Source organism: Pseudonaja textilis, chromosome 2, assembly GCF_049901715.1.
Source record: "Pseudonaja textilis isolate UNSWEBS1 chromosome 2, rPseTex1.2, whole genome shotgun sequence".
Classification (NCBI taxonomy): Eukaryota; Metazoa; Chordata; class Lepidosauria; order Squamata; family Elapidae; genus Pseudonaja; species Pseudonaja textilis.
The window spans coordinates 7653276-7679641 of record NC_141991.1 but is presented as its reverse complement, the minus strand read 5'-3'; the positions used below and the strand labels follow the sequence as shown (position 1 = coordinate 7679641).

At 42.1% G+C, this 26366-nt stretch overlaps 1 protein-coding gene across 1 annotated transcript; it reads right to left on the bottom strand.

Moving 5' to 3' along the window:
- Nucleotides 1-1421: 1421 nt before the first annotated feature.
- Nucleotides 1422-26366, bottom strand: LOC113452096 (uncharacterized). Its single transcript, XM_087928471.1, has 5 exons — nucleotides 26284-26366; nucleotides 24219-24345; nucleotides 22916-22996; nucleotides 19602-21253; nucleotides 1422-5841 (listed from the first exon to the last, which is right to left on the bottom strand). Exons 1-5 carry the CDS (start codon nucleotides 26350-26352, stop codon nucleotides 4264-4266), a joined length of 3507 nt encoding a protein of 1168 aa, XP_087784597.1. The 5' UTR covers nucleotides 26353-26366; the 3' UTR covers nucleotides 1422-4263.

Sequence of the window (26366 nt, the reverse complement as noted above, 5' to 3'; positions counted from 1 at the left end):
AGGGGGCCCCGGTTAGGACTTACCGGGATGTCGTCTTCCGAGTCGGTCTCACTCTCGTCGGGAGGAGTCAGAGGTCCCAGCTCTTTTTCCGCTGGGGGAGCGACTTCTACAACCTCCCCTATCTTTAGCCTGGTTTCGCGAGGCCTGGTTGGGGAGGATTCGGGCTTCCTTCCTGGGCCCCGTCCTTTCTTTGGATCTGGTTTGACTCGACAATCCGCAATCCGGTGGCCCTCCTTCCCACAACAAAAACAGGCAGTAGATTTGGCCCTTGCTGTCACCCCTCCCTTTCGGGGTTTAGGGGTCTCTCGGAGCCGAGGAGGGAGCAGGTTGCTCCATGCGGGGCCTCCTCTGTGTCTGCTTCGGGTTAGATCTATTTCCACTTCTTCCGCTAGCAGGTACCACAACTGCAAGTCATGTGGATCCCTTCTGGAGATGCACATGTGGTATACCTCTTCATTTAGGCCATCTTTGTAGGCTTCTATTAGAGCCTCCTGGGACCAACCTCGGATGTGATATGCCAGCTGTGTGAACTCTTGGGTGTAGTCAGCCACTGATCTCCCCCCGAGTTATGGTTTTCATTCTGATCCTGGCCCTTCTCTCCGCCAGAGGGTCTTCAAACCTCCTCCTCAAAGCAGTCATGAAAACATCAAGGCTTCGCAGTTGGGGGGAGTTATCATTATACAAAGTCACCACCCAGTCTGCTGCCAACCCCTCCAGGGTCCTGGTAACACATCTTACTTTGGCTGCTTCAGAGGTGAACTCCCTTTCATATTCTGCCATATAGCTTCCAACCTGCACCAGGAAAAACCCCAAGTCCTTGGGATTTCCTCCAAACTTCACATCTAAGGAGGGCAGGTGGCGTCTTCTAGGCATTACCCCCGCTGCTGGGGCTCCCCGGGTGGTGGCTGGTTGTTGCGCTGGCGAGGGCTGGGCCGGGGGGGTGGCAGCCCGACTTCCCCAGGCTGAACTCGCTCCCCCTTCCCCCTCATATATTGGAGCCCTGCCGGGTTTCTCAGAAGCATCCTTAAAGCTTTTCCCGGCTTGATCCAGCCTGCATTCCATCTCCTCCCCCTCTTGCCACAGCTGTTCCCTCGCACCTCTTCGACTTACAGTGATTCCAGGAGGGGGGGGTCTTCCAGATCTCTCCATCCAACTCCTAACGACCATCTGGGCATCTCAGCTGGAGTTTCTTCCAGAGTAAGGTCAGCTAACAAGTCGGCGGCTGGCATCTCTGGTAACAGCATTGGCTGCCCCCCCGCAGCTCCCTGGTCATCTTCGTCGCTGGCTGGAGAAGACATGATGTGAAACCCCCTCGGAAGAAAAGTTGGTGTTTTCTCCGGGTGGGCTGATGGTGAGTTTCGGAATAATGTCAGTGTGTGCTCCTTTCAAAATCCAAGAAAGAAATACCCAGACTCCATGGATCAGAGCAAAGTTATTCTTTTACTGGAGAATAAAAAGGAAGCTACAGATGGAATTCCGAAACTGAGAATTTGGCGCGCAGATCACACATACAAAGAAATGGAATTGTTCCCACCCCCCGAAATCCAGAAGTCTCTTCCAATTAAAAGTTCTGAATATGATCATGTGGGCATCTTCAGGTGGTGATGAGGCCTCTGTCCGTTGACCTTGACATATTTTGATAAAACTTCGCAGCTGCGCAAAAAGGGATAGAGGCTAGCAAGGAAATGGAAAGTTGAAAAGAAGAAATCATACACCCCCTCCTTTTTCTGCCCACAGTAAAGGAATGCAAAACACCTCCAGCTCTCTTCCCCCCCACAATTACCCCTCCCCCCGTTGCTAATGACAGCCGAAAGAATTAAGCCTAGCAATAGAGAAGATATGGGAGAAATAAATGAGATAGATAGTAGTTAGGGTACCTGAAGAGATCTTGAGGCTGACAGTCCTTCAATAATGATTTATAACCACCAATAAACCGGCTAAAGAACTGCAGGGGAATCTTTTTATTGCCTATTCGAAGCATCCGAGAGCATAAGAAATGCGAAGCCTTTCTGTTGGAATGAGCAGAGGAAAATCAGTTTTCCTTTTAGAAATACCAGCAAGATTTCTGAAACTTTCCCATTGCACTTGGAAAGGGTTTGTAACTGGAGGAAGACAGGGATAGAGGGGGAATACCTGGCCCCTCCCCTTGTTTGCAAATTAGTTCCTTTTGAGCTAACAGAGAAGTTTCTCTTGCTGAAGAGACAGGGGGGGGATCCTGGCCCCTTCCTGCAATTCCAAATAGGGTGTAAGGTTTGTGGCTTGAAGCGAGGGAGAGGTACTAAAGGAATAACATTGCACATTCACTCCTGGCTTCAATATATCTTTGCCTTTATCACAGGGACTGTAAATTAACGTGCATCTGGCCTTGTTCCCTGGGAAACCTGAGCCTTTTCCAAGTTATCTTCGGCCTCTTTGCCATCTTCCCCCTTCTGAGAGTTTAACTTTTATTGCAAATATTCAGATGTCTCACAATGCTTGTAATCCTTTTCTTGAAGAGCAAGGAAATAATGACTATAATTCTTTCTCCATTTTCAATGTATTGGACACTTAAAGACTTTACAGTAAGAAGGCATTAAAAACAGCCACAGACAATAATTCCATAAGTCTAGGCCAGGGCTCTCCAAAATGGGAAACTTTTAAGAGTTATAGAGTTCAATTCCCAGAATCCCTCAGCCAGCATGGTAACGTGTGCCAGAGGAAATCTGGGAGTTGAAGTCCACAAGTCTTAAAATACGTTTAGAGACTCCCAGTCTAGGCACTGACCTATTTTGATGTTACCAAATTCCTTCCCTGTTTTCCAAATCCGATTTCAATGAATTGGCAATTGTCGGTTAGACTGAAAAAACACATTCTTAACATTCATGATTGTGCCTTAATAATAGTGTCATGTGATCACCATTTGAGACCTTCAGACAAGCAAAGTCAATGGGGAAACCCAATTCACTTAACAACTGTTACTAACTGAACAACTGTGGCAAAACTTGTACAATAGCACAAAACTCACTTAACAACTGACTTGCTTCGCCATGGAAATTTGGGGCTTAATTGTGGTCATAAGTCAAGCGCCACCTGTATTTTCTGAAGCTGGTTCCCTGAATTGTCCAATTTACCCACCAAAATGAGCCTGTATTTGAGATGTGTAAGCTAAGCCTTAAGCCGCTTCCTAAGTTGGGACATTAATAAAAATCAAGCATAATCAATATTGTATCTCAAGACAAGAAATCAATTAAACACAACTAAGGTTAAAGGTGGTGCAGACACACAGCGCCATCCCTCCAGTTATTCCTTTTGACACAACTCTCAAGTCTCGTATTAGTTCATTCTCTTCCGTCACTTTCTCACAGTGAAGAGCTCACTGGAGATCCTGCTTCTCTGTGTTCTGGCCTGACTTTCTCCACATGGGTGTAGTAGATCCACTGCTTGATTCCTTCCAACTTTAGGGAAATATAGGGAGTCAACACCACCAGGTCTGGACCTCACCACTTAGATTGCAATGTTTCCTCTTGAAATATTTCAGCATCTTCTCTAGAGTCTAAGCCAGCTTTCTACAACCTTATTTTATCTGAAAATATTATCCCAAAAGCGCTTTAAAAAAAATGTCAACTGGACTTTGTTTCTTCTTGAAGACATTTCACTTCTCATTCAAGAAGAAAAAGAACTGAAGAAACTTCTTGGATAAGAAGGGAAATCTTCTCAAGGAAATAAAAAAGTCCAGTTGCCTTTTGATCAAAGCACCTTTGGGAGAAGCGCAGCCTGGATGACTGAGAATCTCCATAGACATCCAGCTGTGTTAGTTCCCAAATCCCTCCCTCCCTTTGCTCTTTGCATTGACAAAAGTTGATCATTTGTTGTATGTTATGTACACTTGAGAACATATGCATTGGAGACACATGCCTTGTATGACCAATCTCACTTGGCCAATGAGAATTTCCTGCTCATCCCCATTTCTATATTCTATTCCATTTCTATTCTTATTGCTTCTAATCTTATTCTACTCTACTCTAGCAGAGATCAAATAAACAAAAGTTAATTCCTAGTTCTACAAAGGAACTCTTCTTTTTAATGGATCAAGATGTTTCTGCTGCTTCGGAAGTCCTTCCTACACTCCATGCATTTCTCCAGAATTCTCCTGCAAAACGTCTGTGGACATGAAGCAAATTTTGAGAATCAACACAAACCAATTCACATAATTTTTTCCTGCTGTGTGTCTTTTGTTGATTAAAGTTACTCCCAGTTCTCCATTTTTTTTCCACACTCCACACACTAATCAGGCTTCTCCCCTGTGTGGATTCTTTTATGCAGGATAAGATTCCTGCCATCTTTGAAACTCTTTCCACACTCGATGCATTTAAACGGTTTCTCTCCTGTGTGGATCCTATTGTGGGAGGTAAGACTACTACCATCATTATAACATTTTCCACACTCCAGGCATTTATAGGGTTTCTCCCCTGAGTGGAGCCTTTTATGCATCCTGAGTGAATCATTACGTCTAAAGCTTTTTCCGCACTCATGACATGTATACGGTTTCTCCCCAGTGTGGGTCCTCTTGTGGATATCAAGGACACCATTTCTACTGAAACTCATGCCACACTCCGTGCATTTATACGGTTTCTCCCCTGTGTGAATCCTCTTGTGGATCGTCAGTGCTCCAGAATCACTGAAGCGTTTTCTACACTCCTGGCACTGATATGGTTTCTCCCCAGTGTGGGTCCTGCTATGTTTGATACAGCTATATTTTGTTTTGAAACTCCTTCCACACATACGGCATTCAAATGGTTTCTCCCCAGTGTGGAGCATTTTGTGGCGAGAGAGATGCCCTGAATAGGTGAAACATTTGTCACATTCAGTGCACTTACAAGGCTTTTCACCTGTGTGGATCCTTTTATGGAGAGTAAGACTACGTGAATTACTGAAGCTCTTCCCACACTTGGTGCATTGATATGGTTTCTCTCCAGTATGTATATTTCTGTGGTAAGTTAGGTGGCTGGATCTACGAAAGCTCTTTCCGCACTCCAGGCATTTGTATGGTTCCTCCCCTGTGTGGCTCTGTTCATGGACATGAAGGCCACCAGAATGGGCAAAGCGCTTTCCACACTGCAGACACTGAAAGGGCTTCTCCCCTGTGTGGATTCTGTTATGGGAAGTAAGGATTGAAGAGCAACGGAAGCTCTTTCCACACTCCATGCATTGAAATGGTTTTTCCCCCGTGTGGATCCTCTTGTGTGACTTAAGATGACCTTTTTCACTGAAGTTCTTTCCACAGTGAAGGCATTTATAAGGTTTCTCCCCTTTATGCAGCCTATTATGTACAGTTAGAGCACCTCTTCTGCTAAAGCTATTTCCACACTCCAAGCATTCATAGGGTTTCTCCCCTGTGTGGATCCTCTTATGGGAAGTAAGGGCATTGGGGAGTCTGAAGCATTTTCCACACTCTTTGCATTTATACGGCCTCTCTCCAGTGTGGATACTCTTATGTGAATTGAAATACCCTCTGCGTGCGAAGCTCTTTCCACACACCGTGCAAACATATGGCTTTTCCCCTGTGTGGATCCTATTATGTAAGCTTAAATTGCTGCTTCTGCTGAAACTATTTCCACACTCCAAGCATTTATAGGGTTTGTCCCCTGTGTGGATCCTCCTATGGGAAGAAAGGACATTAGAGGTCGTAAAGCATTTTCCACACTCTGTGCATTTATATGGCTTCTCTCCAGTGTGGATCCTCTTATGTGAATTGAAATACCCTCTGCGTGTGAAACTCTTTCCACACACCGTGCAATGATATGGCTCTTCCCCTGTATGGATCCTATTATGGTGAGTGAGGTCCCTTGCAGAGCAGAAGCTCTTCCCACATTCTAGGCATTTATATGATTTCTTCCCACTGGGACTTTTCTCCTGGGAATTCAGTCCCTTGCTGTGGGTAATCCTCGTTCTACCCTCCCTGAGTTGATCCAACCTCTCCTCTCTGTGGAGGCTTTGATGTGAAGTAAGGGAGGCGCTGCTTCTGAAACTGTTTTCCCTATTAATGTACAGATGTTGCTTCGTCTCTTCGTGGATCCTCTTATGTGAAGTAAGATCACATTTCTGACTGAAGGTCCTTCCACAATCGAGACATTTGTGTAGATCCTCTGCTTTGTGAATCTTCTTATGCAAAGCAAGAGAGCGGCTTGTACTGAACATTTCTGTACACTCTGTACATTTGTATGGTTTCCCTCCTTCTTGTATTCTTTCATGTAAGGGAGGAGGAAGGTTCCTTCTGGAGTGTTGCCTGCTTTCATCTTGTTTCTCTCCAGCAGGGCTTTGGCAACAGTCACATCTTCCAGATTCATCACAGAGTGTTTTCCCACACCTTGAACACACTTGTTTTTCATGGCAATTATCTGGGTCCAATAAGACATTGGTATCTGGACAAGGTAAACTAGTGCAATTCTCCAGCTCCCCCGTTAACTGGTTTTGCTCAGAATTTTGCTTTCCATACATCTTTTCTGTAGCTTCTGTTTTGTCTTTTGGTAAAGGTACAACTGCTCCTTGGCCAGAATCCTCCATCTGCCATCCGTCACCTGCTTGTAACAATAAAAAAAAGAAAAGTTAACACAAAGTTAGGTGCGAAAGGGTTCAAGCACCATTGCTGTATCTGAACAGAATCAAACTGCCTCCAACGTTGCATTGGTTCAAAACATGGTATCAATTCTAAAGTCATTTTGGATCGTGTTCAGGGTTGGCACAGCAAGGCTGGGTAGGGCTATGGGAATGGGAGAGGGGAGTAGAGATGGCTGGGCATGTATAGCCAAAAAAGGAATTTTTTTCCTTGGGAAGGAAGGACCTTCTCATCAGCACCTGGTGAGGCACGGGAAGAAAACAGCTGGACTCAGACTGTGACCTGATTGGACCATGTGATGGATGAGTGGATTAGGGGGAAGAACTTTGAATTTTGAATTGGGTGGGAAAAACCTCTGGACCTCCAGAGTCGGCTTTTCAGCAGCTGTGCCAAAAGGACTTGCCTAATAAATCTGTACTTTGAGGAATCATCAAACCTCAGAGATTTGAGTCTTTGGGGTCTGTTACTTCAAACCCTCAAAAATGGTGCTATGCTTGGAATTAAGTTGATATAAGATTTTACCTTCGGCTCTCTCTTGTCCTCGGTGGTACAAAATGAAAACGTGAAAATCTTGGCTAAGATCATTTGAAATTTTATGGGGTGAGAACCATCAGCTCTACGGCTTCAGATTTAGCTCAAAGGAAGTAGAAAGGACACTTAAAAGAGGCCTTCATTCATTCATTTGTTCATTTATTCATTACATTTATTGGCCTCCAGCTTGCCATAGGGAAACCCTTGATGCCCTATTATATTAAAAGGATAAAAACTATATAAACAATAAAACAGTGTACAAATACAAATACTCAGTCCTAACTAAAAGATAATAAATTTGATGATGGAGAACCTATTGGTTTAATTGGACCTGGGAGATAAGCTTCAGCCTCATCTCCATGTAGATGAGTAGGTAGGTATCCAAATGAAGTCAGAAATGCTGACACAAACTTGATATAAATTAATGTTACATGTATGTATGTTTGTATGCACACACACTGTAAATATATATATACAGTAAAATTTCATCCAATTGATCTGGAAAGAGTTGGGCAGCTTGATCAGCACACACAGCTTTACCTGTTGTTCATAAGCTATAGTAATTAAATTGTTTTCGGAATGGCGCAAACCGGCCACGACTGGCTCCAAAGGTCTCATTGTACTCCTCACCCGCTGCTCGCTTTAGTGTTTCAAAAACGCTCCGTGCCCTTCCCTGAATCAGATGAAGACTAACGGGATTTCTTTTTGGAATGTCATCATCAATCCAAAGCACAAGGAGCTGTTCTGTTTTTGAAAAGAGGCCTGTCCTATTTCTTGTGATTACGGCATCAGTTCCTGGAGCTGATTTAATCACCTCTTTTATCTTTTCTTTACCCTTAAGGATCATACATATGGTAGAACAAGCCAGTCCTTCTTCTCCTATGATCTTTGCCTTCTTCCCCTGTTCATTGGCTTTAATTATTTTCATTTTGATAATTTCCCCTGTTACTTACAGAGAGAGAGGGGGGGTGGGGGGCAGAGCTGTTTAGTAAGATCAATGTTATGGTTTGGGGAGGAAGTATTGTTGTGCAATAATGTCTCTTCCTTCTCATTTCTTTCCCCTGACAAAAGCATAGCAATTTGTTTGCTGCTAGCAGCAATATGGGGTACAGTATTTGAAAGTCTTTTATTTAAGGTAGTGTATTAAACTGTGGTTTATATACTCCATCTTTGTGTTTAACCTGTTCCACTTGGTTATTTGTTCCTTTCCTGCACAGCATGTGCAAGATTGAATCTGATTCTTAACAAGCGGGAGAGAGTGAATTGTGAAGGCCAATACTCTCCTTACTGTCCATTTGTGAAGAAAAGCCAGGTTTCATAGAAAAGCATGAAAACCTCAAATAAATAGCTTGAAAATTTGAAAACCAGCACTTTAGAGAAGAATATAGCAACAAAAAAGGAATAATAATGCTGGAGCACATGCATTAATTTTTTAAAAAAATTATTTTGCACTACAGTAACAGAATCCTACTAAATGTCAGTATCTTAATAGAATCCCTCACCTAAGGAGGCAATGTTCCTCTTGTTTTCCAGCATGACCTCTCGGTACAGGGCTTTTTGCTCAGAATCCAGCAGAGCCCATTCCTCCACGGAGAAAAACACAGCTACATCCTCAAATGATACCAAATCCTGACACAGAGACAGGGGGAAAAGGACAGCATATTCCATGAATATTCCTAACAATGAACACTCCAATGAATTACATGTCAGTCTTCTTCTTAATGAAAAACCTCCACAATTTCCAAGTAGGGCAAAGGAGCATGTAAGATATTGAATTTAGTAGCTAGAACAGTAAAGTCTACAATAGGCCAGAACACAATTGTAACTGATTAGAGTGCTGACTCATGCAGGATGCAATCTGCGTGACGATTGGCTGCTGTAAGTAGAAAGGGGGCGTTTCCCTTTTTTCCCTCCTTTTTTCCCCTCTGTGTTCTGCATGATGCTTCAGATTTACCTCAGGATGTTCCTCTGTTTTTCTGACTATCTTATGCTCTTATTTTTGTGGATGGTGACAAAGACTGCTGTAAATTTCCATGTTAAATATATTTATGTTTATATAAAAGTCTCCAAGTCTATGTCAGTGTCTCCAACTTCATCTGGGCAGCAGCTGCGCTCTACAAAAACCAAGCTTGGACTTTACTTTTTATTTTGGGCTTTTATGTTCACCATTTTAAAAAATGCAGAGTATATAATTATAATTGTCTAATGTATAAATTAAATGTTAAATGAGATTTGAATGGATAACAACTATAAGATATAAAGGTGATAAACTCTATTTGGTAATCACAGGGGAAAACTTGCTTTTTAACGCCTGGAAGGGGAGGGAATTGTGTTTTTTTTTCTTTTCCCTTTCAGGAGGATGTTCAAAAAAGAATGTATGAAGTTGTAAGTAGGACAGACAAAAGTACAAATATAATGATTAGAAAGATATAGAAATTTAGAAAAAGCTATGTAATTGAATTAGAAAGCAATGAGATAATCAGAAATAAGATTGAGGAAAGTAAAGGAAGGGAAAAATTATTGAGAAAATGATAAAATAGTGTCAAGATATGAAATAGAATATAAAGATGAATATTTAACTGAGATTATGTCTGTATGGAGATGTGATAACCTGGAATCATGTTGCTCTCAAAAAAGATATTTTATTTGTATTATGTTTTCTGAAAATCCAAATAAACTTTTACAAAAAAAAACTCAAGAGTAAAAAGCATACCTGGAATACCAAGTTCAGTTTTGGTCACCACATTACAAAAAGAAATGTGGAGACTTTGGGAAAAGTGCAAACAGCAACCAAGGATTAAAGGCTTTGAGATTAAATGACACAAAAAACAGTTGCAGGAACTGGATATGGCCAGTCTAGAGAAAAGAAGGACCAGGGGAGACACAATAGCAGTGTTTCAATATTTGAGGGGTTTCCACAAACAAGAGGGGCTCAATTTATTTTCCAAAGCACCAGAAGGCAGGAGAAGAAACAACGGATGGAAACTAATGGTGGATAAAGGCAACCTGGAATTAAGGAGAAACTTCATGACAGTGAGAACAATTAACCAATGGAAGGGTTTGCCTTCAGAAATTGTGGGCTGGAGGTTTTTAAGGAGAGACTGGACGGCCACTTGTCTGAAAGGGTATAGGGTCTTCTGCTTGAAACAGGGGGATGGACTAGAAGATCTCCAAGATCCCTTCCAACTGTGATATTCTGTTATTGTGAGATTGGCACACCTGGGGAGGGGAGGGGAGAATCCTCCTACCTGCGTTGGAAGCTCAGCCACTGTTGATCCTCCATTACAAAGAACTGGGGTTCCGGGAGATGAAGCCATGGCCACGAGAGGGTCTAGGAGAGGGGAACAAACAGCAAAGGAATAATTGGCTATCAAACATCCTAAAGACATTCTTGAGCATCCAGTGCAAAAGGCTGATTTTAGCCTATTTCTTGGGTAACTAGGGAACCCCTTCACAGGAGTCCTTTGCAGCCACAGCAACAACCCACAGAGACTCATTCTGGGTGAGAGGAAAACTGAAAGGTGTGGAAGGACCAGAAATTGGATTCAGATTATCTCAGCCATGAATGTATGCATTAAAGGACCAACTCTGTTATTCTATGTTGCTATAATGTTCACCTTCCCTTATGAGATATTCAAGGAAGATTACAAAAACTCTTCTTTTACAGCTGGGACTTGAAGTGGGGAACTAGTGGCCTTTTTTGACAGCAGGACTTCAACTCCCAGAATACCTGACCCAGCTGGCTGAAGAATTTTGGGACTTGAAGTCCACCAGTCATAAAAGGTCCGTAACTTCCTCACCCCTGGGTTACCTCTTGGGACCTGTTGAGATACGTGGGCTTCAACACACGTGGGAAATTCTGGAAGCCCACAAATCACAAGGTTGCCCAGGTTGAGAAACAATGGTCCGCAGGAAAGAGCGACGCCTCTTTAAATGCACTAAAAGGCTTTGTAAAAACGCAGTTCAATTGAACGATGGGAACGAGGAAAGGAAGGCGGGCGAAGAGATGGAAGGGCGTCCGGAGGAGCCTTGAGCCGATGCTCTCTCCGGAGGGGGCTCGTCTTGAGCGGCTCCCCGAAACAGCAGCGCCTGGGAGGGATCGCCCCCCTTTTCTCCCCGCCGGTTTCGCAGCCCTTCAACTCCGAGCCTCCTGGGTGTGAAACGGCGCCAGAGTAAAGGAGGCGACGGGAAACGGTCAGGAAGGGCCGGCAGAAAAGAAAGGAGAATAAGAATCATCTCCCCCAGGAGGAAGTGGGGACGGCAGCAGCGATCTTAGCAGCGCCCCAAGAAGCTGCCTTGAAGGCTCACCTGTCCCGGCATTTCCCAGGAAGGAAGGAAAAGGGAGGGAGGAATGAACGACGGAAGGAAGAAGCAGCTTTTTACCCGGCTCTCGATAAGAATGACGCGGCTCTCTTTCTCGCGTCGCCTCCGCTCCCCTAGAGACCCGGGCAGGAAAGGATCCGCGATCGCCACTGGACACTTCGCGGCCACGCACGTGGATCCCCCTCCCCGGAACGACCCCAGCCAGGAATTTGCAAGGCCCAAGCCGGAAACGCTTATAGCTCCTCCCATTCTCTGCAGGTCGGGGAACGCCGCCCATTCGGGGGTCCCCCTACCCGCCCCACTTCCTTCTGCCCCGGGGGAATCGGTCCCGGGTGGGAGGGTCAGCTGGGCAGGGAGTCAGAGAAACGGGAGAGAGGGAGGGGACGGAGCCCAGGGAGGGGAGGAGGGGAAGGAAAGGGATGCGGAGCGCCAAAGTTAGGAGGGAATAGCTCTTTAACAGATGAGCAGAGTTGGAAAGGATCTTTTAGGTCATCTAGTCCACCCCCCCACCAAGCAAGAGACCCTACACCATTTCTGACAGTTGGCAGCCCAATCTCTTCTTGAAAGCCTCAACTGATGGGCTTCCGAGGTCAAGCAGTTCCGTTGTTTGATTGTTCTCACTGTCAGAAAGTTTCTCCTTATTTCCAGGTTAAATCTCTCTTTGTTCAGTTTCCACCCATTATTCCTTGTCTGGCCTACAGGCGCTTTAGAAAATAGCTCCGTGGCAGCCCCTCAAATATTGTGACACTACTATCATGTCTCCCCTGGTCCTTCTCTTCACTAGACTGGCCAGGCCCTGTTCCTGCAACCATTTTTCATATATTTTAGTCTCCAGTCCCCTAATCATCCTGGTTGCTCTTCTCTGAACTTTTTCTAGAGCCTCAACATCTTTTTTTATAATGTGGTGTCCAAAACTGGATGCAGTACTCTAGATGTGGTCTTACTAAGGTTTTATAGAGTGGTATTAGTACTTCCCTTGATCTTGATTGTATCCCTCTGTTAATACAATTTAGGATTGCATTAGCATTTTTGGCTGCTGATGCAAACTGCTGGCTCCTATTTAGCTGGTTGTCCACTAAGACTCCAAGATCCCTCTCAGAGTTACTGCTATTGAGCCTGGTTTCACCCAGTCTATATGGGTGCTTTTGGTTTTTCTTGCCTACATGTAGGACTTGACTTTACTACTCTACATTAAATTTCATTTTGTTAGATACATCCCAGTGTTCTAGTCTGTCAAGATCCATTTGGATCTTGAGCCTATCTTCTTCCATGTTAGCTATTTCTGCCAGCTTAGTACCATCTGACAGAACCTTGTGGCACCCCACTGCTTACTTTCCTCCATGTAGATTTAGACCCATTAATGACTACTAGTTGAGTATGGTTTGTCAGCCAGTTGCGAGTCCATCTAGTGGTGGTGCTATCTATTCCACTTTTTTCTAGTTTATTAATAGGTTGTGGTCTACTTTGTCAAATGCCTTGCTGAAATCTATATTATATCCACGGTATTTCGCTGGTCAACTAATTTTGTCAGTATGTTGAAGAATGAAGTAAGATTGGTTTGGCATGATCGGTTTTTAACAAACCCATGCTGACTGCTAGTTATTACTTGTTTCTAAGATTCCTGTGTGAGTTGTAAGAATACCCAATAATTATTTTTTTTAATAGAACAATTTATTAGTTTTAACAGTTAAAAACAGCCAACAATACATATACAAATAAATGAAAAAAAGAAAGAAAGAAGAAAAGAAAGAAAAGATTGAAAAGGAAAAAGAAAGAAAAAGAAAGAAGGAAAATTAAAAACATTCTTATTTTACAGTTTGCAAGATCTTTTTTTTTATAGCCTTTGATTTATGTCATATATACACCTATTCTATACATATATCACTATCTCATTATTATCAGTTAAAACATTTCTCTTATGCCTTATGATATATAATTTATCTATGATTAATCCAATTATACCAACAATTCCAACTATCATAATATTGTGAAGTATCTTTGTTTTTTAGTGCCAGAGTCAGTTTGTCCATTTCTGCGCATTTTGAAATTTTATCAATAATCACTTCATCTGATGGAATTTGATGTTGTTTCCAGTATTGTGCAAAGGCTAATCTGGCCGCAGTTAATATATGTATTGTTATATATTTAGCTTTTTTTGGAAATTTGTTTGTCAAAGATCCCTAGTAGGAAGGAATCTGGTTTATACTCGATCTGCTCTTTTGTAATTTCTTCCAACCAAGTTTGGATTTTCTTCCAATAATTTTGGGTTTCTGTGCATGTCCACCACATATGGAAAAAGGTTCCTTCTTTTTTCTTACATTTCCAACAATACGGACTCATGTTGGGGTGCATCTTCGCTAGCCTCGAAGGAGGGAGATGCCATCTATAAAACATTTTATAAAGATTTTCCTTGTATGCTACCGATTTTGTGATCTTATTATTCCTGCCCCAAACTTTTTCCCATTCTGCTAGTGTAATACTACGTCCTACATTCCAACTCCACGCAATCATATTCCTTTTACAATTTCTTCTTCTAATTCTGTTTCTAGTAAATAATTGTAAAATTTTGTTATGCTTTTTTTGTCCGGTCCTAATAAAATCTTATCTAATTGCTGAAGTTTGTTGTTAATTCCAAATTCTTTCTTATCTTGTTTGTACCTACTTTGAATCTGAAGATAAACCCATTGATCAATTTTTAGTCCCTGGTCCTGAATTTCCTGCCTCGATTTCAAATTTCCTTGTGGGTCCAATAAGTCTTTATATTTAATCATTTTAGTAATTTCCAAATTGTTTGGGTGAATCATCACCTCCATTGTTGAAATCCATGTTGGTATTTTTATGTAATGTTTTTTCCGTATTTTCTTCCAAATTGTTAGTAGCGCGTCTCTAATTAAATGTCTATGAAAATATTTTTGACTGGTTTTCCCTATATCCCATAAGAATGCGTGCCACCCCCTTTGTAAGTCGTGGCCTTCTAGAAATAATATTCTTTTATTAGTTAACTTCACCCAGTCCTTCAACCAAACTAATGAGGTGGCCATATAATATAACTCCCAGTTTGGGACTGCTAACCCTCCTCTGCTCTTTGTATCTTGCATTGCTTTTACATTTATTCTGGGTTTTTTCCCTTGCCAAATAAATTTAAGGGTTGTTTTGTTGAGTTCTTCGAAGAACTTTTTGTGTAATTTAATTGGAATCGTTTGGAATAAATATAGAAATTTGGGGAGAATGTTCATTTTAATGGTGGCAATCCGGCCTAATAGTGAAATTTGAAGTTTACTCCATGATTCTAAATCTTTCTTTACCTGATGTAACAATTTGTCATAATTATTTTCTTTAAGTGACTTACAGTGTGGTGTTAGCCAAATTCCTAGATATTTCACTTTCTTTGTCACTTGTAATTCCATTGTTTCTTCTAATTCTATTTTCTGTTTTTCTGTTAAATTTTTGGTCATTAATTTAGTTTTTTTCTTGTTTATTTTAAGTCCTGCTACTGCTCCAAAATTCTCCAGTTCTTTCATCAATTTTAGTCCCCTATCTATTGGTTCTTCAATAAAGAAGATCATGTCGTCCGCAAATGCTTGCAATTTAAATTCCTCTTTCTTAACCGTTAATCCCTTTATATCTGAATTTTGCCTAATTCGCGTTAATAATGTTTCTAATGATAATATGAAGAGCAGTGGGGAGAGTGGGCAGCCCTGTCTCACTCCTTTTTCTATCTTTATTGGGCGGGTGTGTTCTCCGTTTATTATTATATTAGCTTGTTGTGTGTCATAGATAGTTGTTATAATATTTTCAAATTTGGTACCCAGATTCAAATTATAAATTTTTTGAATTAAAAATTGCCAATTCAGATTATCAAAAGCTTTCTCTGCATCTAAAAACATGAGTGCTACTTCTCTCTCAGGGTGGGCTTCATAAAATTCTAGTACGTCTAATACTATTCTTAGATTATTCTTTATTTGCCTAGCTGGAAGAAATCCGTTTTGATCTTCATGTATATACAAGTTTAGCAGTCTTTTTAATCTGTTTGTTATAATAGAAGTAAATATTTTATAATCAGTATTTAGAAGAGAATACCCAATAAATTTATATGCACAATAGGAAGACAAGTCTGGTTCACAATTTAAAACGTTTAGAAAAGAAAGTGGTTGCAAGCACGGCCTCCAAGACCCTTTCCAAGTGGATTGAGCACAAGGAGAACAAAATCCTATTTTCAAACTAATACATTTATATCCCCTACACAACGCACATCATGCCTAAAAAGCCCTCCCAACTCCCCCTTATTATCTGAAACTATACTATGAGCTAAACTATAAACTAAAGGGTGAACATGAGATTGTTTTCTATGCATCAGATGTCTTGTCTTGTTTTACTTCAGATGACTGCAAGGAGTATAAATCCTTCTGATAAACCGGTGGATTCTTCTTGGGCTCTTAAGTGTCATCATTGTAGACCAAAAAACAACAAAATGAAAGGAACTTCTAAAAAACAAGTGTGAGAGGCAGGATCAGAAACAGGCTAGGATGGGAGACAGTCATGGAGGCAGCGTGGAGGTTTTAGGCCATTTTATCAGACTAAGTAGGAGTAGAAATGTAGAGAAGGACACTTTTATCTACTGATACACTGAACAAATTAAGTCTTATCTGAGCTGCTCACATCCACCACCCTTTCAGACCAGGGGGAAAAACCTGTCAGGGAATTGCTCAGTAGGTATCCAAATGAAGTCAGAGATGCTGACACAAACGTTATATAAATTAGTGTTTTATACATTAATATATTTATATATATGGTATACACACACACACTGTAAATATATATTTACAGTAAAATTAATGTTTACAGTAAAATTGATATGTTTACATCAATATTTACAATAAACAAGATAATCAGGCTAAGATGAGCGTCCTGAGGTAAAATTACAGAACACATAGGGGAAAAAAGGCGGGAAACAAAGAAACTCCTCCTTTACACCCATATTAACCAATCACAGCATAGGAGGAGAAAGCTCCCTCCAACCAATCGGCTGTAATGGTATATTCTGACTCCTTGTGCATCTCCACTGTTCCAGCTACTAAATTCAAATATGGCACAGTGGTTAGAGTGCTGTACTGCAGGCCAGTTCTACTGATAATAGGCTGCCTGCAATTTGGCAGTTCAAATCCCACCAGGCTCAAGGTTGACTCAGCCTTCCATCCTTGCCAGATGGGTAAAATACAAATATTACAGTGCAACCCCAGCCACAGAGACATTTTTCCTTATATTTCTTCTTCTATAACAACTAAAAGATATACAATATATTCCAATTGTGTCCTTATCCCCTCCAAAACAACATATAATCTTGAGTACGTTTATTCCCTTTGCCTTCTGCCAACATTGTCAATAGGGCCATTAAAAAGCTGAACCCAACCTATTCTCCACAACAAAGGATAAAATTACACACATGGGATACAGAGAAAAAGCCTTACAAATTAGCTAAGACCCCTTCCCATAGAAAACTATAAAAAGCAAAAGCAAACACCCAAAGGAAATGAAGAACCTTAAGACACTTGAGAAAAGGAGACACTTACAGTAATAAAAAAAGGCACGGCAGGAAAAGATTTAAACCATGGTAGCAAATCAAAGGCATGAGAGAAAGTTCAGGATGTTGCAACAAAATGCATACTAATTATAAAGAAACAGCTGCTACAAAGGGCCAGGGAAAAACAGAGATCGGACTATAAAACAATTACTTATTTGCCTTCTATCTAAGGATGAAAGATCCCAATCTCAAGAGAAAGGATATAAACGCCATAAAAAAACAAACATACAAATCAAAAGACTTTAAAGAGTTCACATACAAATGAAAAAAGGATCTGAAGGGTATAAAAAAGGGGTTTAACTTACAATGAAGTAGACTACTCACAGGATTGCTATTCTGATCTCTCCTTACCTGCCTTCCTATTAACAATAAACTGATTCCAGCTTCCAATGGAGCTGACCTCCAATCATTTTGCAGTAAATCTCCCAGCTGGGAAATTTGAATTCCCAAAGGGAAAGAGTTCTGCCTTTCCTTAAAGGGAAAGGCTTCTTTTTCCTTATAACAATAAGGCAGGCAGAGAAACAGGGGGAAGAGGGAGGGGACGAGGCCCAGGGATGGGAGCAGGAAGGGGATGTGGGGCATTAAAGTTAGGAGGGAATTGCCCTTTAACAGAATAACAGAGGTGTGAGGGATCTTGGAGGTCTTCTAGTCCAACCCCCAGGCAGTCAGAGAAAGAGGGAGAGGGCAAAGTTCAGCAGGAAAAGGAGCTTCTCTTATCCACTTAGCATCATCCCCAACTTAACAACCTATTCCTTTCAATGACTAACATTCATGATTGTGCCAGAATAATAATCAGTAGTCCTTGACTTAAGGCCATTGGATTAGTGGCCAAAGCTACAAAGGCACTGAAAAACATGAACTTTCTCGCACTAAAGACAGGTGCAGCCTCCCCATGGTCACGTGATCAAAATTCAGCCACTTGACACCTGACACATATTTATGGTTGCCATGACCCAGGATCACAGGAAGCTCTGGACAAGCAAAGTCAATGGGGAACCAGATTTGCTCAACGGCTGTAACAACAGCAGTGATCTGCTTAACAACCACAGCAAAAAATAGCCAAAATGGGAACAAACTCACTTTACAAATGTCTCACTTAGCAAAAGAAATTTTGGACTGAATTGTGGTCGTAAGTCGAGGATTGCCTGTATTTGAAGGGTCGATGGGGCATGTCGAAGTGTGACACAACTTAGTGCTCCAAAAGAGAATAAAGAGAAAAGTGGGAAACCCCACCCACAAAACCTGCTTTTTCCAAGATTATCCCTAATAAATGGGGAGCCAAAGGACCCCCTGATGATCCATAAGGGAGGCCCATTAACTTTCTCCCTCTGAAGCTGAAGAAAACTGAAAGAAGGGAAGAGATCAATCTGAATTCAAAGGCACTTTTGGTTTTCCTCATCTTTCCTGCTCCAGGCACTTTGCCAGATGTGCTCAGCCTCAAATTGAACACGAAAACAAGATTGTAAGCAAAAACTTTATTCCGCAGAAAAAGTCATACAAGGAAATCTCCCTCAAGGCCTTTGTACACCACCAACACCCACTGGAGGGCTTTACACAGCATTTGCCACACAGTTTACGTGTTTCAGAGTCATGGGATATTCTCTCATCTCCCTTACAGCAATTCCTGTCTGTTTTACACTCACATCTTAGTCTTACTGCATACGTGTCATCCAGAGCTCAGCCAAGCTCTTTAAAGCCATCCCAGCATGTTCACAGGGAAACCTCAACACTTCCATAAATGTCGCTTAGCTTTCCGTGATGCTTTCTGTTTTTCTACTGGACTGTGTTTCTCCTTGAAGACATTTCGCTTCTCATTCAAGAGAAAACAGAACTGAAGAAACTTCTTGGAGGAGAAGGGAAATCTTCTCAAGGAAATAAAAAAGTGCAGTTGCCTTTTGATCAAAGCACCTTTGGGAGAACCACAGCCTGGATGACTGAGAATCTCCATAGACATCTGGATGTGTTAGTTCCCAAATCCCTCCCTCCCTTTGCTGTTCACATTGACAAAAGTTGATCATTTGTTGTGTTATGTACACTTGAGAGTGTATGGAGACACAGGCCTTGTATGTCCAATCTCCATTGGCCAATGAGAGAATTCCCTTCCCTATTCCTATATTCTATTCTGTTTCTATTCTTATTGTTTCTAATCTCATTCTACTCTACTCTAGCACAAAGATCTAATATCCAAAAGTTAATTCCTAGTTCTACAAGGGAACTCTTCTTTGTAATGGATCAAGATATTTCTGCTGCTTCGGAAGCCCTTCCCATGATCCATGCATTTCTCCAGAATCTCCTGCAAAACTTCTATGGGCATGAAGCAAATTTTCAGAATCAACACGAACCAATTCACATTATTTTTTTCCTGCTGTGCGTCTTCTTATGGCAATTAAAAACACTCCCGGTTCTGAATTTCTTTCCACATTCCACGCACTGATATGGCTTCTACCGTGTGTGGATACTTTTATGGAGCGCAAGATTCCTGCCATCTTTGAAACTCTTTCCACAATCGATCCATTTAAATGGTTTCTCCCCTGTGTGGGTCCTATTGTGGGAGCTAAGCTGGCCACTCACACGAAAACATTTTCCACACTCCAGGCATTTATAAGGTTTCTCCCCTGTGTGGATCCTATTGTGGGAGGTAAGCTGGCCACTCACACGAAAACATTTTCCACACTCTAAGCATTTATAGGGTTTCTCCCCTGTGTGGATCCTATTGTGGGAGGTAAGCTGGCCACTCACACGAAAACATTTTCCACACTCCAGGCATTTATAGGGTTTCTCTCCAGTGTGGAGGGTTTTGTGATAAGTGAGTGAAGTACTTTGACTAAAGCTTTTTCCACACTCATGACATGTATACGGTTTCTCCGCAGTGTGGATTCTCTTGTGGATACCAAGGTAACTACTTTTCGAGAAACTCATGCCACACTCCGTGCACTTATAGGGTTTCTCCCCTGTGTGAATCCTTTTATGGATCGTCAGTGCTCCAGAATGACTGAAGCGTTTTCCACACTCCTGGCATTGATAAGGTTTTTCCCCAGTGTGAGTCCTGCTATGTATGATATACTTTTTCTTTTCACTGAAGCTCTTTCCACACGTGCGGCATTCGTATGGTTTCTCTCCAGTGTGGAACCTTTTGTGACAAGTGAGGGAACTCGAACTGATGAAGCATTTGTCACATTCGTTGCACTTATAAGGCTTTTCACCTGTGTGGGTCCTTTTATGCACAGTAAGACTATATGGATTACTGAAGCACTTCTTACATTCCAGGCATTTGTACGGTTTCTCCCCTGTGTGGGTTTGTTCATGGACATGAAGCCTATCAGAACGGGCAAAGCGCTTTCCACACTGCAGGCATTGAAAGGGCTTCTCTCCGGTGTGGATCCTCTTATGTAAGTTGAAAGAACTTTTTCGGGTGAAGCTCTTTCCACACACCTTACAATGATATGGCTTTTCCCCTGTATGGGTCCTATTATGGCAAGTGAGGTCACTTGGAGAGCAGAAGCTCTTTCCACATTCTAGGCATTTATACGATTTATTCCCAATGGGGCTTTTTTCCTGGGAATTCAGTTCCTTGCTCCGAGTAAACCCCGTTCCACCCTCCCTGCATTGATGCAAACTCTCCTCTCTGTGGAGGCTTTGATGGGAAGTAAGGGAGGTGCTGCTTCTGACGGTCTTTCCACAGGGGAAGCTTTGATGCTGCTTCTTCTCTTTGTGGACCCTCTTGTGTGAATTAAGATGGTTTTTCTGCCTGAAGGTCCTTCCACAATCCAGACATTTGTGTGGATCCTCTGCTTTGTGAATCTTTTCATGTGAAGCAAGAGAGCGGCTTGTACCGAAGGTTTCTGCACACTCTGTATATTTGTATGGTTTCCCGACTTCTTTTATTCTTTCACGTAAAGGAGGAGGAAGGCTCCTTCTGGAGTTTTGGCTGCTTTCATCTTGTTTCTCGCCAGCAGGGCTTTCGCCACAGTCACATAATCCAGATTCATTACAGAGTCTTTTTCCACACCTTGAACACACCTGTTTTTCATGGCAATCATCTGGGTCCAATAAGGCATTGATATCTGGACAAGGTAGACCAGAGCAATTCTCCAGCTCCTCCGTTAATGGTTTTTCTTCTGAACTTTGCTTTCCATACATCTTTTCTGCAACTTCCTTTTTGTCTTTTGGCAAAGGTGCTGCTGCCTCTTGGCCAGAATCCTCCATCTCCCATCCGTCACCTGCTTGCAACAGGAAAAGAAGAAAGAAAAGTTAACAGAAACTTAGGTGCAAAAGGGATCAAGCGCCATTGCTGTGTTCAAACATTATCAATATTCTTCCAAACTTCCATTTGTTCAAAACATGATGCTATGCTTGGTATTAAGTTGATCTAAAATTTGACCTTTGTCTCTCTCTTTATTCCTCAATGGCACAAAATGAAAACGTGAAAATATTGGCTAAGATCATTGAAAATTTATGCGGCGAGATTCATCAGCTATACTGCTTCAGATTTAGTTCAAGGGAAACAAAAGGGACCTGAAAATAGGCCTTCATTCATTCTTTCATTTAAATTTATCAGCTTCCATCTTGTCATAGGGAACCCCTTGATGCTTTATTACAGTACATTAAATGGATAAAAACTATATAAACAATAGTGTAAAAATACAGTCCTAACTAAAAGAGAATAGGCTTGATGATGGCGAACCTATTGGTGTAATTTCAATCTGAGAAGGTAGAAATGTTAAGGTTCTTGGACCTGAGAAATGAGCTTGAGTCTCATCTCCATGAAGAGGTTTTTCCTTGAAAAAAACCGGTTCTCACTCTGGGGTATTCATTCCTCCGTATCCCAAAGGGGCTTTTTCTTAAGGCAACTGGACTTTCTCTTTTCCTTGAACATGTTTTGCTTCTCATCCAAGAAGCTTCTTCAGTTCTGATTGAACGGTGGAGGATGGAAGGATTGATATTCCTTGCAGTCATCTGGTCGTAAGCACTTCCCAACCAGATGACTGCAAGGAATATAAATCCTTGTGTGAATCCTGTGGATTATTATTGGGCTCTTAAGTGTCATATAGTCATTATAGACCAAAAAAACCCCAACAAAACGGAAGCAACTTCTAAAAAACAAGTGGGACAGGCAGGATGGGAAACAGGCTAGGATGGGAAACTTCACGGAAACAGTGTGGAGATGTAAGGCCATTTTATCAGACTAAGTAGGAGTAGAAATGTAGAGAAGGACACTCTTATCTGCTGCATACATCAAACAAATTAAATCTTTTATCGGAGTTGCTCACATCCACCCCTCTTTCAGACCGGGGGAAAAACCTATCAGGGAATTGCTCAGTAGGTATCCAAATGAAGTCAGAGGTGCTGACATAATCTTGATATAAATTAAGGTTACATACACTGTAAAGATATATTTACAGTCAAATATCATCCAGCTGATCTGGAAAGTGCTCGGGAACTTCATTAGCACACACAGCTTTTTGCCTGTTGTTCGTAAATTATAGTAATTAAATCATTTTCAGAATTGCGCATACCAGCCACGACTGGCTCCAAAGGTCTCACTGTACTCCTCACCCACTGCTCGCTTTAGTGTTTCAAAAACGCTCCATGCCTTTCCCTGAATCAGATGAAGACTGATGGGACTTCTTTTTGGGATGTCATCCTCAATCCAAAGCACAAGGAGCTGTTCTGTTTTTGAAAAGAGGCCTGTCCTATTTCTTGTGATTACGGCATCAGTTCCTGGAGTTTAATTGCCTCTTTTATCTTTTCTTTACCCCTAAGGATCGTGCATATGGTGGAGCAGGCCACTCTTCCTCCTTCTTCTAAGGTCTTTAGCTCCTTCCCTTCTTCATGGGCTTTTATTATTTTTATTTTCAAGTCCAAATTGATACTTTGTTTCTTACCTCCATGTTGAGCTGGAGTAGAGCTTGGTCGCTTTCCTTGGGAAGACACTTCTAGCCTAAGAAAGAGTTGATGGAAAAGGACTGTAGAGAAAGAGAGAGAGAGAGGGAGGGAGAGAGAGGGAGGGAGAGAGAGTTATGACCTGGGGCATTGGACGAAGACAACACAGTCAGATAATCAATGAGTCCCTTTATTAGCTCCAACTTTGCCCCAAATGTCCAGGTTACCTTCTGGCTGCAGAAAAACTCTTCCAGGAACAGCCTTTGATTACAACAAATCAAGTCCAAAGCATGGCCAACACAAATGATAATTATAAGTCCATTCAAGCCAAAATGAGGTAATTAGTTGGGCAGTGCAGGAGCAAGAATTCCAGATGTGAAGGCACGGCAAAACACATATGGTTGAGAGGACGCCAGGAACACAGATAAGCAAAGTCAACACAAGATAAAGTCACGCTTGCTCCCAGCAGGTGTCACAGTCAACATTCAGTTCTTTTAAACTTTCATTCCCAAGTGTGGCTAACCAAGGGAATCAGGAACCTTTCCTCCCCTGTAAGCCATGCAACCCATGTTGCTCTCTTCTCCGTTCTTCCCTGTGTGCCTTAGGATGAAGAGGTGGTGGGCCTGGGTCTCCCTCGGAACTCCCTCTCCCTTGTTCCATCTCTCCGCTGCTCTGCCCAGCAGGACTTTGCCCTTCCCCAGGCTCCTCCACAGCCAATGGAGCCACACTCCTACTCCCTGTCAGTTATTCGTCTTCCTCCTCGGATTCAGACTCTAACGGGGCCTGATAGAGAGAGGGGCTGGCTCAGAGCTGTTTAGTAAGATAAATGTTATGGTTCGGGGAGAAAGTATTGTAGGGCAATAATGCGTCTTTCTTCTCTGTCGACCATTTCTTTCCCTGACAAAAGCATAGCAATGGTCGCTGCTAGCAGCGATATAGTGCACAGTATTTGACAGTCTTTTATTTACAGTAGTGTATTAAACTGTGGTTTATGTACTCCATTTTTGTGTTTAACCTGTTCCACTTGGCTATTTCTTCCCTTCTGCACAGCATGTGCAAGATTGAACTTGATTCTTAACAAAAGGGAGAGAGGGAATTGTGAAGGCCAATACTCTCCTTACTGTCCATTTGTGAAGAAAAGCCAGGCTTCATAGAAAAGGATGAAAACCTCACATAAATAGCTTGCAAATTTGAAAACCAGCACTTTAGAGAAGAATACAGCAACAAAAAAGGAATAATAATGCTGGAGCACATGCATTAATTTTAAAAAAAATTTTTTTGCACTACAGTAACAGAATCCCTTACCTAAGGAGGCCACGTTCCTCTTGTTTTCCAGCATGACCTCTTGGTATAAGGCTTTTTGCTCAGAATCCAGCAGGGCCAACTCCTCCACGGAGAAAAACACAGCTACATCCTCAAATGATACCAAATCCTGACACAGGGAGGGGAAATAAATACAACGTATTCCATGAATATTCCTAACAATGAACGCAAGTCTTCTTAATGAAAAACCTCCATAGCTTCCAAGTAGGACAAAGAGCATGTAGAATAGTGAATTTGGTAGCTGGAAGAGTAAAGTCTACAATAGGCCAGAACACAATTGTAACTGATTAGTTAGAGGGTGCTGACTCATGCAGGATGCAATCTATGCTACGATTGGTTGCTGAAAGTATAAAGGGGGCGTTTCTCTTTTTTCCCGCCTTTTTTCCCTCTCTGTGTTCTGCATGATGCTTCAGATTTACCTCAGGGTGTTTCTCTGTTTTCCTGACTATCTTACATTGTTCCTTTTCTGGATGGTGACAAAGACCGCTGTAAATTTGCATGTTAAATATATTTATATAAAGGAGTACAAGTCCAGGTGACGTGTCTCCAGCTTCATCTTGACAGCTGCTTGCAATTCCTTGACAGAACATCTTTTCTGGAGAACATTTAGAGAAACAAAGTGCCTCTGGCTAGAGATAACTCTAGTTAATTTTTTATTGGTTGGCCATTCCACAGGAACAGCAACCGCAAATTACTTTGCTTTACGTTGATGATCCAGACTAGTGATGGCTAACCTTTTCCACGTTGCATGCTGAAAGTGGGCGCGCATGGACCCATGATGCACGTATGCCCCTCATACCCCTGCGCATGCACACACAATCCTCTGCATGCCCTGCCCCCTGAACATGTGTGACAGATACAATCAGCTGGCTGGTGGGGGGCGCATGCACATGCACAGTGGGGCTCTTCCGGGCAACCTGTCACATGCCATCAGAAATGGCTATGTGTGCCACTTCCGGCAGGTGTGCCATATGTTCACCATCACGGAGCTAGATTTTGGGAAGTTGGCCAAACCCAACACCAATTATACCCACTGTAGTGACCAGATGAATCATGTCGAATCAAGGAAAGTGAGGTTCAACATTTAATTTCTGTGCAAAAGTCAACCATGGATTTTTCCTTTCACCTTGGGCTTGGTATTAGTACTGGATTATAAAATCTTAGTAAGGGCCACACCTGTAATACTGCATTCACTTTTGGTCACCACATTACAAAAACGATGTTCAGAGTTTGGAAGAAGTGCAACTAAGATAATTAAAGGCTGGAGACTAAAACGGTTGAAGGAAATGGAAGAAGGACCAGGGGAGACATGATAGCAGTGATTCAATATTTGAGGGGCTGCCCCAAACAAGAAGGGCTCAACTTATTTTCCAAAGCCCCTGAAGGCAGGAAAAGAAACAATGGATGGAAACTAATCATGGAGTGTAGTAGCAATTGAGATCCTGTAGGTGATGCTAGCAGCACACTGCAGCGTCCTAGATCTATAGGGGCCTCTTGGCTCCTGGCATGCTCTCATTGCCTATATCTTGGTGAAGGTGGAAAGTCCCAGACTTTCTGCACTTATAGGTGACTTCATTATACTAACATCACCATTAGTCTTAAGGAGTGGTTGGGAGGTTGTACCAATGTGGTTGAGAGGTTTCACCCATGTGGGATCTATTCTCCAATCCAGATATTGTATCTATGTTGCCTTTGTCTTCTTATAAAAAACCTATAAATGTAATAAAAATTGTCCATGCAGTCAGACATCTCGGCACCCTGCACAATGACTGGTCTTTGAAATCCATCAGTGGAGAAAGACAACCTGGAATTAAGGAGAAACTTCATGACAGTGAGAACAATTAACTAATGGAACGGTTTGCCTTCAGAAGTTTTGGGCTGGAGGTTTTTAAGGAGAGACTGGATGGCCCACTTGTCTGAAAGGGTATAGAGTCTCCTGCTTGAAACAGGGGGAGGGACTAGAGGATCTCCAGGATCCCTTCCAATTGTGTTATTCTGTTATTGGGAGATTGGCACATGAGGGGAGGGGAGGGGAGAATCCTCCTACCTGCGTTGGAAGCTCAGCCGCTGTTGATCCTCCATTACAAAGAACTGGGGTTCCGGGAGATGAAGCCATGGCCACGAGAGGGT